The 14,471-nt window shown below is 31.6% G+C and overlaps 1 protein-coding gene across 3 annotated transcripts; it reads left to right on the forward strand.

The window, feature by feature from the left end:
• Positions 1 to 2,546: 2,546 nt before the first annotated feature.
• LOC121119502 (transketolase-like protein 2) lies at positions 2,547 to 6,504 on the forward strand. Of its 3 annotated transcripts, none has more exons than XM_040714172.2 (7): positions 2,547 to 2,684; positions 2,886 to 3,096; positions 3,177 to 3,387; positions 4,327 to 4,775; positions 4,837 to 5,302; positions 5,365 to 5,775; positions 6,046 to 6,504. In XM_040714172.2, the coding sequence occupies exons 2-7, from the start codon at positions 2,945 to 2,947 to the stop codon at positions 6,208 to 6,210; spliced, it is 1,854 nt and encodes a 617-aa protein (XP_040570106.1). In that variant the 5' UTR covers positions 2,547 to 2,684; positions 2,886 to 2,944; the 3' UTR covers positions 6,211 to 6,504. The 3 variants fall into 3 exon arrangements, with proteins under 3 accessions (XP_040570106.1, XP_071745714.1, XP_071745715.1); XM_071889613.1 differs by having other exon boundaries at positions 2,547 to 2,610; XM_071889614.1 differs by lacking the exon at positions 2,547 to 2,684 and adding an exon at positions 2,765 to 2,829.
• Positions 6,505 to 14,471: the final 7,967 nt, after the last annotated feature.

Raw genomic sequence — 14,471 nt, forward strand, 5'->3', positions numbered from 1 at the left:
TTAGAAGGGAAGGGCTATAGGACCAATACCAAGGCCCTGACAGACCTCAATGTGTCCAAGTTATCGTTCTACTACACGATCAAGCGGTGCCAGGAGACCGGGAGTGAAGATAACAGGCCAAGAGCGGTTGCCCGAGGTCCATGAGGCTCCCAGATGGATCGAGGCAAAGAGGTCAAAGATCAACCGCAAAAAAAGAAAAGAGCTTATAAGGCAGATGTCTCTCGAGAAACCAGGCGTAGGGTGGTCAGGGAAGACCTGAGGATGAAGCAATATCGTCAACAAAAGCGGGATCTTCTCAGCGAGGCCACAATGGCAAAGAGGCCTACCTGGGCGAAGATGTTTCTGAAGTTTGTCAATCCTTGTAAGCACGTTTCAATCATTTGGACTGACGAGAAGATCTTCACCGTGGAGCAGGCTTACAACAGCCACGTCAAATGGGTGCTGGGTCGGAGCATCGAGGACATTCCCCTGAATATGAGCAGCGTAGTCAGGGGCCAAAAGCCGGCCTTGGTAATGGTCTGGGTGGGCGTGACTTCCCTCCGAATGAAGACACCCTTAATATTCATTCCCAAGGGTGTGAAGATTCTATATTATGAATCATTACTGTCGCCAAAGATGTTGAACATAACATAACCTTTATATAGGCTAACAGAACGATATTTGGAGAATATCCAGAGTTGTAAATCCTTAGTACTTTTTTGAGTGCTACATTATTTATTTTTTTTGTTAGCAATCAGAATAGTGCTATTTTATTTTTGCTTGAGTACTAAAGAGTCTAATTTTTAGGACTGTTAATTTAATCTTCTGTTGTATTTTAATTAAAAAGTTATGTTTCAGTCTTCAATAGCCGTCTTTTTTTTATTACCTCTATTGGTATTTGAAAATGACTTTTTTACGACACACTCTATGTCAATTTTAGAAGTTTCAATTTCAAAGTTATGCTGTTGAATTTCAAAAAATCATCAATCTTCATTTTCTCAAATGATATAATAGAATATACTCCTTATTTTTCATTTTGAAGACAAACAAATTGTAGCCCAATGAAATACTTTGGATACTGAAACAATCAACCCCACTTTACTGACCTCCAAATCGAATCAAATGAGTAATCAGAGCTCCCTCCTGAATTTTATTGAATGTGGGTAAAGTAATAGAAATTACTGTGAAGGGGAGTGTCAAAAACAAATGGACACAATGTTGGACTACGGGTAATATGGGAAACTGTTAATAAAGTAAGAGAAGAAATACAAAAATATTGTCACAGAAAAATAATCTCATATTGCTAAAGGTTATCAAAGTTTCCCTTTCAAAAATACCATAACGAGTATTCTAATATTCGTCATGTACTTGTATTTTGGATACTGGAATTAAGAGGTTACCCTATGAATGGGACATCCTAGTACACATGTTAAAATAAAAATTAAGAAGAACATAAAACTATAGATATAAACTTAAAGTGTTATATAACAATTGTTTTAAGCATAAAAAGGCCTTAATGATCACGAAGTTTAGTTAAAATTGAATTTGATTTTTACACTCTCTTCCTCTAATTCTCTTGTCATCTTTGGATGTTTTTGCTTCTTTTCTATAAATCAATGTTTTTAAGTTTAATTGGTTGAATTCGAATTAACTCTTGTTAATCTGATAACAAGTATCAGCAATGATTGAAAAAGTATTCCATAGTTTGGAGAAATTGGCTACCTACAAACTGATTTTGGGCCATTTTACTTTATATTTTTGAAAGGAAATCTAGCGTGATGAAGGGCATCTTCAGGATTATATATATAATTTGAGGGGGGAGGGGGGTAATTGGAATTTTGTGGAAAATAAAATTCAAACATTACATCTCAAATATAAAATTTTTTTCAAAACTCCACAGCTGTTCATAAAAAGTTTCATATAATAATTATTTAAAAAAAAAAATTTCAAATAATTAATATTTTTTTAAAAGTTTCAAATAATAAATTTTTTGAAAATTTTTTCAAAAATCCAATTATTCACAAAAAAAAAAAAAAAAAAAAATGGAATAAAATTTCTTCAATCCATAGCTATTGGCAGAAAAATTAATTTTCTGTGAATGGCTTTAAAAACCAGTCTAACATGTATTACCTTTAACTTATGTATGCAGACCACAGTCCACATTCTTACCAAATATATGAATACATAATTATTCCTTTCAATATTGAGACTTAAAATATATAAACGGAGAATATTTCTGTTAGAATATTTTTCAACTCAAGATAAAACTTATTCCTATTGCGTGACAGTGACTTAACATGATATTATATATAGTGATGGATTAGAGTCAAATTTTCGAATTCGAGTTTTATTAATTCTGTTTAAGTATGGTTCGATTTTTTGAGATTTTCTGCAAAACATGTAATCGGGATTCTCCTTTTTAGTAGTACACGATGAGCGATGTATAAAAAATAATCGATCGGTTTGTAAAAATTTAAACAAAACCAAAAATGAATATGGTTTTTTTTAGTTTTTTTTTTTTTCAAGTTTGAATAATACTCGAATTCAACACTAATAATATTATATTTAGTTGATGCGTGGCCATGGAGCGCTTTAGGTTAATGTGAATACTATGTAGACTTTTGTGTGCAGGCAAGTAACACAACAAGTGTTTTCTCCAACTCGAGCAAGCTAAGTAGGCGATGAAATCTCTACTCCTCTTCTGAGTATGTTTGATAAATACAATCTGGTCTGCTTATGTGCAGTACATTTTAATTTAAAAAAAAAAAAAAAAGTATTTTATGAAGTATAAAACGCGTACCCAACACAGGAAAATAAATGATTTTATGCTTTAAACGGCAGCCTGCATAGGTTGAAGTGAACCGCTGTAGGATTTCCATAATTTATATTTGATTTCAATATTTCAGTCACTGAATTTTCATCGTATTGAACGCTTCGCCTGTGTTGTCCCTAGAATATTTCCAAAATGAGCCAAGAAGAAATTCAGAGTCTTAAAGATGTCGCAAACAAGTTGAGGATCCACTCCGTGGAGTCCACAACCGCTGCTGGATCTGGGCATCCCACCTCCTGCTCATCCATGGCTGATATCATGTCCGTCCTGTTTTTCAAAACTATGAAGTAAGTAGTTATTTAATTAATAATTATCAATAACGGAACTCACGTCTACATAATTATCCATTATCTCTTCTTCTCTCAAGGTACACTGTAAGCGAGCCAAAGGCAGCCAATAATGACCGTTTTGTACTCTCCAAAGGACATGCAGCTCCTATTCTCTATGCAGCCTGGGCTGAGGCTGGTCTTTTCCCTACTTCTGAGCTTATGAAGCTCCGTAAATTAGAGTCTGATCTTGAGGGACATCCAACTCCTAGACTCAACTTTATCGATGTTGCAACTGGTTCCTTGGGACAAGTATGTCTAATAATTTATTGTTTTATCTTAACAAAATAGATTAATTTGTCTTTGTATTTTAATTTGATTTTTAAATATGAGGATGTCTGGTTTAACGTTATAGGGAAAAACAGAGATCCCCCCCCCCTTCTTTATTTTTACAGCAACTTTCTCCCATAGAACAACATTTATTAAAAACAAAAGGGCGTGATACTAAAGTATACTCTTTTTAATTTCTACTCAATGTATGATAAAAAAGTGAGAGTTAACTCTTTTTTGCAATGCAATTTTGCAAATTGCCTAATTTCCCTTCGTAACCGATACACGTTTCAAATATTGCCATAATATTCAATGTACAAATTGTAATCTCTCGTTACTATGAGGAGTCTTTCATTGAATAGTAGGATATTTGATTCTCAAAAATGTTTAATGCATGCATTAAACATTACATTTAATACACATGTATATGAACGTAAGCTCATATATTCTTAAAAGAGTTGTGACCCGTCAAGACAAAGGCAAACCAGAAGGATTTTTACTAAAATTGAGTACATTAGTACTCTTTGACAAATAATTATCGTTGATTTCTATCATCAAATTATTATGGTTAATCCTTTGGAGGGATTCCTAATTATACTACTTAAAGGTGTCTAAATTCATTATCCCAATGGGCTTTTAGGAATTGATAAATTATTTTTGAAGGGGCATATCGATCCCAAATTAATTCTCATAATTCAAATGAAGATCTTTAACAATAGTTAACATTTTTGGTTATCCCATCTTACCCTAAAAATTTGAATACAAACTCTATAATTGATCTAGATAAACCTCTATAGTATATTTTGTCCAAGATTTTTGTTGTTAAAGCCTCTCAGGGCTAAATTATTAGCCCAAATGGGTCGGTACAATGATATACATATCGAATTACTAAATTACAAAACATCCTATCAATTTTTTAAGGGTTTGAGTATTGCATGTGGTATGGCATACTGTGGAATGCACTACGATAAATCTCCATACCGAACCTACTGTCTCATGGGCGATGGTGAATCCATGGAAGGAAATGTTTGGGAAGCCTTTAATTTTGCTGGGTTTTATAAACTCGATAATCTCTGCGCCATCATTGATGTAAACAGGCTTGGGCAATCTGATCCCGCTCCTTTAGGACATGATATGGAAGCCTATCGTCTAAGATTGAATAGTTTTGGTTTCCATTCTATTGTTGTTGATGGGCATGATGTCGGAGAATTAATTCGTGCTTTTGATGAAGCTGAGAAGACCAAAGGAAAACCTACTTGCATTTTAGCAAAGACCTATAAGGGCTATAATTTCCCAAGTGTTGTCAACCAAGAAAACTGGCATGGAAAAAGTTTGGGACTTAAATCTGAAGAAATTATTGATCATCTCAAGTAAGTTCCCAAATGTTATAGAAATTAATTCTCAATTTACTTATTATTTTTTCTTTATTAGAACTTTGCTCAAGGCCCCTGATGCTTCTAATCCTAAAATTAAATCCCCAGTTGCTGTAGCACCGATTGTTGATATCAGTGGGATTAAATTATCTAAGCCTCCTTATTATCGCATAGGAGACTCCCTTGCTACTCGGGAAGCCTACGGAACTGGCCTTGTTAAAATCGCACAGGACAATGATCGAGTTGTTGCGCTTGACGGTGATATGAAGAACTCTACTTTTTCACTTAATCTCCGCAAGGTTATGCCCGAGCGTCACATTGAATGCTTCATTTGTGAACAAAATCTTGCTGGCGTTGGAATTGGGTTAGCCTGTCGTGATAGAACAGTTGTTTTTGTTTCTACATTTGCATGTTTCTTGACTCGAGCATATGATAACTTCCGTATGGGAGTTATTTCCCAAACCAATGTTAATGTTGTTGGATCTCATTGTGGTGTTTCTATTGGAGAAGATGGTCCTAGTCAGGTGGGTTTATTTTTACATAGAGATGTCCTTCATATATAATGTCATAATTTCCCCTCTTTTAGATGGCTTTGGAAGACTTGTCCATGTTCAGATCCCTTCCTGGATGCACTATATTTTATCCTAGTGACGCTGTCTCCACAGAGAGAGCAGTTGAATTGGCAGCCAATACCCGTGGAATATGTTACATTAGAGTTTCTCGACCTGCAACCAAAGTTATCTACCCCAATGATACAATATTCGCTATTGGTAAATCAATAGTCGTCAAACAAACTATGTCAGATAAGGTGCTCATCATTGCTGGAGGCATCACTCTCCAAAAGGCTTTGGAGGCTGCAAGTGAACTTGCTCAATCTGGTACTAATGTACGAGTGATGGATATTTTCACTGTCAAGCCAGTTGATAAGGAAGGAATCATAAAAAATGCTACTGAATGTGGAAATAAGATTTTGACTGTTGAAGATCACTATCCTGAGGTACGTATATTGAGTTCATTATATTATGTTCATTATTTAAATATTTAAAAAGATGGATGCAACTTGATCTGAATTGCAGTATGATTAAGTTGTAGAATTAAGTGACTGAAAAGTATTAAGTTTCTCCTATTATTAAAAAATGAACATGATAATTTTCTTTATGAGGGATTTATTATATTTTATTCGTCCTACTTTTTCTCATTTATTCTAAATGATACATAATTAAATAAGGGGATTCTTCTAATATCCACTCTTTTAAAATCCTTTTAGGGTGGTATTGGAGACGCCGTCCTTGATGTCATTTCCATGGAGGATATCAAATTAAAGAAGTTAGCTGTAAGAGAAGTCCCAAGATCCGGACCTCCCATGGTCCTCTTGGAAAAGTATGGCATTGGTAAACAAGCCGTCATTGATGGTGTCAATAGTTTAATATAAAAATCATCACTTCTATAACTTTGTTTTGTCATCCACAAGAAACTCCTAAAAGTAACTTGTAACCCTTTGTTATTCTGAGGGGCCCCAATCTTATTATTTGATATATCTATGTTTGTATTGTATACTGTTAACTGTGTTTAACTAATAGTATATCTTCTATATCATGATTTTGTGTATTTATAATTAATTAATTATTAGTATGTTTCTTACCTTTGAGATTTAATGCGTCGTCTAATTTTTAATATGTTTAACGTATTATATTATTACATAATAAAATATGTCTAAATTAAAAAATAATAATTAGTTATTTTTATGAGTTTAACTACATATTTGGGGTGGTTTGTTTTTCAACTTTTTTCGAATTTTGAATTCGGCTAGATCAGAAAAGTTTTGATATTGTAAGAAATAACCTGTGCAAAATTTCATTGTCCCATAATGTTATCTTTAGGTAGCACATATCGTTCAAAGTTTGGAAAGGAGATAAAAGTTCTTTATTTCGTCAGTAAAGATTAAAATACAGCATTAATCATTATTTTACATAAATTATTATGATAGACATTATTCTAACGTATATAAAATATTAATTAACTTTTTTTCTAAAGCTACCATACTAATTTTCAGTTCCTTTTTTTCTTTTTATTCCACATTGGGTTTCTACATTTATCCATAGATAATTTGGCAGAGAGCTTAAATTGATGGTAACAGATTTGGTATCATGCTAGAATTGTAAATTGGTGCAGTTTGTCCAAATCGGATACTATTAGAACTGGGTGTATTTTTAAGACCTTCATGTATAGGGTAAAGGAAATTTGACCTCCTAGCTCGCTGGATTTGAATCTACTATGAGCGGAGTCTCGGTGAGGGAGTGTTCAATAAATGTGCACATTACACTGTTAACTCCTTGCGGGCATCCATTCTGAGGCCATGGCCAAAGATTTCTTCATAAAGGCCTCTGCCAGGTTCAGGCCCAGGTTGGACGCTATGGTTGAAGCTAGGGATTGTTGGTTTGAGTGATTGACTTCACTATGGGTCCCGTCATGTAAAAGCAAAAGAATTGTGGATTGCTTCATTAACTTTTAAAATAAATTGTAATATACGTTAAAATCCCCACCTTATATATATAAATTATGGTCATTGTGATTGGTGTATAAATCATTGGTTCTTCATTTCCTGCGTAGTATTATGCTCCGAACAAATTAGTGTAGTGGAGGAAGAAAGTACATATATTGCAAATACAAGTAGTCTTTAGTATCGAATCTCCCATTGTAGATTCTTATATATTTTTTTATCGAGTCAATATATATTTCTTCTAAATCATTTTAAGTCTATAATGATTATTATTTATTTGAGACCTAAGAGTTTTCTTGTGTTTAGTGTAAATTAGTTGTAATAAATCAAAGTAATTCTCTCCACAATCAATTGCTAAGTATCACATCATTCATCATTAATATTTTTACTTATTCTGACTTGATTTTTCTCTGGTGCATTAAAGACATCAGAGTAATTTTATGTATGTTCCATAAAACCTGAAGCTTATCCACACTATTTATTCAATATGCCCCTCTCCATTCTGAATGATGGCTTCAATACGGGAACTAACGGTATCATAGCTGTCCTTAATGAAGTCCCAGGACAAATTGTTATACTCCTCAGTGATCAAGGTCTTCAGGGCATCAACATTCAGGAGAGAAGTCTTGTTCGCCATAACCTCCAAGACGCACCAAACAAATCGAAGTCCAGGGGGTTCACGTCGGGCGAGGACGAAGACCATAAAGCAGCCATGCTCTACCTGCATAAATGCTGAAACTTCTTGGATGTGTGTGCCGGGGAATCGTCTTGGGTAAACACATAGTTTTCCCTCAGGAACGTAGTCTTCATCTATGGCAAGACATGGTGCCTTAGGACCTTGTAGTAGACGTCCGTGTTGACTTTCTCGTTGGTCTTGAAGAAGTAGGGAGGCACCAAGGACCATAATCTAAGCTGTGATCCTGATGATTCCCTCGACCTGAGCTCTTGATTCAGCCAAAAGTGATCATTTCTCCTTTTCAGTACAATGTCCACTTGTCAACTACTGCATGGAGGAGATCGTACATCCTCAGCCATTTTGCTTGTTTCTCAAACATTTTTGATTGCACAAAAATAAAACAAACATCAAATTGTAACTTTTTGTCCGTTCTTTCTAATGGCGCCATGTACAAAATATTCAGATTTTTAGAACCGAGGAGACACGGACTAAGAAGAAAATTTTCATTTTTAAGTCTCACCCTATTGCTTTTTTGATTAAAGTAAAAAAATTAGTTAAATAAAATTTATATTAAATATAAATCGATTTTAAGATAAGTTAGTCTTACTTAATACCTAAGTAGGTGTATGTAGTTCTACTTAAGTAAAGCAAAAAGTGCAAATTTGATGACTTTGTGTTTAGTTATCTTTTATCTTACACATTTAGAAGATAAATACTCATATAACTAAATTTTTATACAATTAATCAAAAAAAATTGTAAATGAAGAAAAAAAAAGATTCTAAAGAATATTTTTTAAGAACCAAACATTACGAAAAAGCAAGGAAATATACTACATCCTAATGTGTCATTGCTCCTGGGTATTTCGTCTTTATATAATGTTGTGAAATGGTTTAATATAATTTACATATTTCAAAAATTCAAAGCTTTTCCCAAAAAAATAATTTTATTGGAACAAAATTTTAAAAAAAACCAACTACTCAAAGAAGATAAAAAATAGGAAAAATTAATCTTTTTGGAAAAAAGATTCTAAAGTAATTTTAAAATATTAAATTTTTTGAAAAAAATTCAAAAATTCAGTCATTCACAAAAAATTAAAAATTTTGGGAAAAAAATGAAAAAACCCCATAGCTATTGACAGAAAATTACTTTTTTTTTTTTGAAGAAAATTTCAAATGTTTTATTTTTTGTAAAAAATAAAATAAAATAAAAACCAGAAATAAAAAGAAAATGGATTTATTTAATAAATCCATTTATAGTTAAGGAAAATTAAGGAATGTTTGCTTTTTAAGCAAAAAAAATTTCGTCATTAGGGCAAAATATGTAACAAAGCAAAAAATTTAATATTGCAACTTTTTTTTTTATATTTTTATCAAAAAAGTTTTATTTTCTGCGAATACCTATGGATTTTGAATTTTTTTTTTCTGAAAGTACCTTTTGGAGTTTTGTAAATTTTTTCTTATATATTTAATATTTGAAATTTAATTTTGGATTTTTTATCCCAAATTTTTGTATTTCTTGTAAATAACTATGAAATTTTGATTTAAAAAAAAAAAAAAAATATTGAAAATTTAACTTTTAAAATTTTTTTCTTAAAAGTTTACTTTTAGAAATTTGTTTTTACTAAATTTAGAACTTTTTGTTAGTAGCTATCAATTTTTGAAATTTTTTCAAAAAATTTAATATTTTAAATTTTATCCAAAAAAAAAATTTCCAAAAATTTTTTCTTTTCCACATGTAGTAATGGTTTTCAGAAAATTCAATTTTGGAATTGAAAGAAAAAAAATTGACTTTTTTTCCAAAAAAATCCCAAGATTAAGCCCTCCCTAATATGTAATCCTGCGGACTCCCATGATAATATGTACATTTTTTAATTTGCTCATGTCCTATTAGTAGGAAATTAATATTTAAAAAATGATATCAAGTCCAATCATGTCGTGAATCGTAGATCTTGAGTCTTGGTCTAGTCTCACAGACTCAAGTCAAAATCCCTAACTCTGCAAATATCATAATAAACATTTAAAAAGTCAAATTTTGAAATATGGTTAAGCGTTTTTAGAAGAATAATCATAAATACGATAAAGTAATAAGGTATTATATAAATCCCCTCGAAAGAAATTTATCAAATTGAAGCTTATTTTAGTTTATGATTCATTCTAACAAATTGACTTTTTTATTTTGATCCTTTTATCATTTATTGGATGGATTTTTTTAGTAACTATCCTATCCATCACATTACAAGTATTATATCACTTATGTGGTGTCCTAATTAGATACTTTTAGTGATGAAAACCGTCTGTATTTTATTCACGTTCAAAAAATAAATAACCGAAAATTAACATTGTAACTCTTACAATTTAAAGAATGATTTGGAGGAGAGCTGTCATGGCGGTTCATTAGAGCAACTACAAGTGGATGGAAGGAGTGGATAAGGAAATCAACAAGGACATTGGTAGTAATTACTCCGTTGTAGATCCTTAATTCTACTCGGAGTCCAAATATAACTCACCTACAAATACCTCACCTCCCGTCTTTTATGAGCACACACGAATATTCAATCCGGTTTTGAATATAATTGAATGTATTAGGAAAGGAAGTTAACTCCTCAGAAATTAAATAATTATGCCAACATCCAAGGGTGTGCCCTTATCTAGAACCGGAACCAGGACTGCAATCGGTCTCGGTTCTTGTTTTGGTTTGTTGTATTTTTATAACCTTTTTTTCCCATCACCATAATTTTATTTAAATGAAACACTTGGTTACCTTCATTGTATCACGCAAACAAGGAAAGGACGAAAATTTTCTGGTAGTTGGCCAAATAATTCAACCATACCAACTGCTATTTTTTTCTATTTTTAAAATGAATTCAAAATTACACACACACATATATATATATATATTCATAATATTAAAATCAAACGACGACTCCCACTTTGAAAACCATCGTCTTAAGCAACCTTATTTTTCAGAGTACCAGTTGGAGCTTGGAGTACCACGTACTCTTTGTATCCAATATCAATCCTGTTACCAAACCGAGTCTACATAAAAAAAGAACGGAAAACGATATAGCTGAACCGAGACTGAAACCATTGAAATGAAAAAACAGAGATCGGGAGCGATAGAACCGCTGAAGCTGAACTAGGGCGGCATAACCTTGACAACATGTTAAGAATCCACTCTCCAGATTGACAATTCAATAATTAAAAAAAAAGCCACATAAAAAATATACCTGATTTAGATCATTAATAAAATGATTTATTTATTGACAAGATGACACGGCGTTACCTTTAGTGTAATCACTCTACTCTCTCTATTCAAAGGGTTGCCAGATAGAAAGAAATAGACCAATCAGCCTGCAGGTTAGTGTTTTTTCTTTCAAGAGAGGTTATTATGTAAACATAATCTATATAGGCGCCAGTAGTGCCATCTCTCGGAATTTTCATGTACTTTTTAAACGACCCTCGTACTCCTAGACTATAATTGTCATATACTTTATCCACAGTTACTCGCCAATTTTGGACACACAGCTGTTAACAGTTGTTTGAGTTTGAGTGAGTTGATTGGAGTATTTTTGTGGGAAAAAAAAAATCGGAATTTATTTTTCAACATAGTCTTCTTGTAACTCTCCATAATTACCCCAGCAAAGTTATAGACGGGATGGGTTACAGAAATGGGAGCTTTTTAGATACACGAGCCGAGTTTGTCGCTTTTTTTTTTTGTTTACTTCATAAACAAGGTTATGGCCCAGTTCAGGTTTAGCAGTTCTTTTATTTCAACAAATTCAGTCTCGGTTCAACTTTATCGGTCAAAGTTTCGGTCTTTGTTCTCGGTTCTTTTTTATACATGCTCAGTTTGGTAACAGGTACTTAAAACAAGGGACATCGCTTCATAATTCGGGTCCAGGAGTTGATATTAGATATATACAGGGCCGCAGCTACCTTATACGCAGAGAGTGTAGTGCCCCAGGTTCCAGCAGGTACCTAGAAAACTAAGGTAGCTTAAGATAATGGTTTTCATAGTGAGGGGAGGCTAGAAGGGGGGTACAAGACGGTGGAGAATTAAGGATTGCTTTCTGTCTACACAAACATAGTACGCATGTTTCGTATAAATCTAAAAATGTATTGGTGTAGGGGCCTTGACATAGTAAAGTTTGGGAAACACTGGCTTAATAAATATTTTAATTATCATGTTATAGGTGCCCGAAAAGCTTCATGGATTCATAATATACAGCACCCCTTCTCTCTTTATTTACAACGTCTGGTCCTTAAAACCACTTTTCCAGATCGCATAGCTATTTGGAACAAATGTACTACTCAATTACCCTGGAGACCTAAAAAAACCCTGCAAATGCACAAAAAAATAACAACTAGAAAATTGGCGTACTGATTAAAGCTAATTTATTTTTATAACATATTTTGTCTTTTCTTTATATATTCTATATAGAAACAAAAGCACAATAACCGAGACCGATAAACAATCGATCTTTGTTAAACTTTGTCAGTTAGGGTTCTGGAAAAGCAAGACTGATAAGGGAAACAACCTTGTTCATAAAGCTTGAATATCTTGATATTTTACTTGGTGCTATTCACGTTTAAATGTTTCAGAACTTGTTGTCGTCATTTCAGGAAGATGATTTTGAAACAACACTAACATGTAAACAAGAAGTTTTAGGAGAAGGGATTTAGTGAAAGACTTGATTGCCTCACAATATCAAATACTTTGTTGCTCAATTATTGCATAAACAATGTATTTTTGTAAATGTTCAAAATATTTTTTTGTCAATAAGATGACACAAAAAAAAAGTTTTATTTCAAAAAAAACAAACTCGATTCAATTTGAAATTTTCACAACGACGTAATCAATTAATTGGTCTAATATCAAATTGGATCAAAAAATTCAATGATTCCTATAGTTATGTAGTTTAAATTAGTAATTACTCCATCAAAATATTGTGTGTAATTTGGAATCATCAATTTATGGAGTTGTAAATCATTTGATCCGCCGGTACGTTTTAGAGAATGTTTGTAAAAGAGCAGCTAAGCTTTCTCGACGTTCTTTTAGATTAGTTGTTCCCTGAGATGGGGAACGGAAGGAAATAAACACAAATCCCATTTCTTAATGATAAACGCAGGAATCACTCAGTTATCGATCCTCAATTCTACTCGGAGTACAGCAAAAAAATTGCACTTACTTATAACTCCGCAAAAGATCCTCCGTGATACTACTTTGGATCTTTTCATTCACTAGTGATGACTTTATACCTGAAGGTTCTACAGAAGGGTCCGCAAGGTGTGGGATGGAGGGGCTGCTCCATCAAATTAAGGAATTTATAGATTTTTTTTTGTCATTTGGCAAGTAATGCACAAGAACACAAATATTAATACTTGAAATTTTTTGTGAAAAACTATAGATTTTTGAAAAGTTTTCCAAAAAATAAATTTTTTGTGAATAGCATTTGAAAATTAATTTGAAAAATTAACATTTGAAATTTAATTTTTGAGCTTTTTTTTATATTTTATGATAACGTTTGGATTTTTGATTTTTTTTTCAAAAAAATTAATAGTTGAAATTAAATTTTCGAATTTTTTTCCCTAAAAATTTGAATTTCCGTGAAAAGATATAAATTTTGAATTTATAGATACAAAAAAATTTGAATTTCTGTGAATAGCTATAGATTTTGAATTTTTTTCTAAAAATAAACTAATTTTTTTTTTCATGGCCCTGGATTTTTGAATTTTTTTTCCCACAAAAATTAATATTTGAAATTTAATTTTTGAAACTCTTTTTCGAAAAGTTTATTCTTTTATGATTCACATTTGATTTTTGAATTTTTTTTCCGGTAAAATTTATTTTCTTTGAATAGCTATAGATTTTTAGATTTTTTTCTAAAATTTTATTTTTGGTGGATAACCCTGGAATTTTGAATTTTATTTTCTAAGAAAATTAATATTTCTTATATAATTAAAGAATATATTTTTCTCAAAAATTTATTCTTTTGAGGGTAACTTCGGATTTTTGAACTTTTATTCCTTAATATTTTATTTTCTGTGAAAACTATAGATTTTAGAAATTTTTTTTTGAATAGCTATGGGTTTTGAATTTTTTTTCCAAAAAAATTCATATTTGAAATTTAATTTTTGAAACTTTTTTTCAAAAATTTTTATTCTTTGTTGATTAACTTAGTATTTTTGAAATTTTTTCCCAAAAATTAATTTTTTGGAAAAAATGAATATTTGAAACGTTTTTTATATATTCTTGAATGATTTATAAAAAATTTCATTTTCGGTGGAATGATATAGATTTAAGAAATTTTTTTCCAAAAAATTTAAACTTTTGTGAATAGCTATGGACTCTTGAATTTTTTTTGCAAAAAAATTAATATTTGTAATTTAACTTTTGAAAACTTCCTAATAATAAATTTATTCTTATATGATTAACTTGGGATTTTTGAATTTTTTTTCTAAAAATAGTATTTTCTGTGAATAGCTGTAGATTTTGCATTTTTTTTCAAAAAAAAAC

Source organism: Lepeophtheirus salmonis, chromosome 6, assembly GCF_016086655.4.
Source record: "Lepeophtheirus salmonis chromosome 6, UVic_Lsal_1.4, whole genome shotgun sequence".
NCBI classification, from domain to species: domain Eukaryota; kingdom Metazoa; phylum Arthropoda; class Copepoda; order Siphonostomatoida; family Caligidae; genus Lepeophtheirus; species Lepeophtheirus salmonis.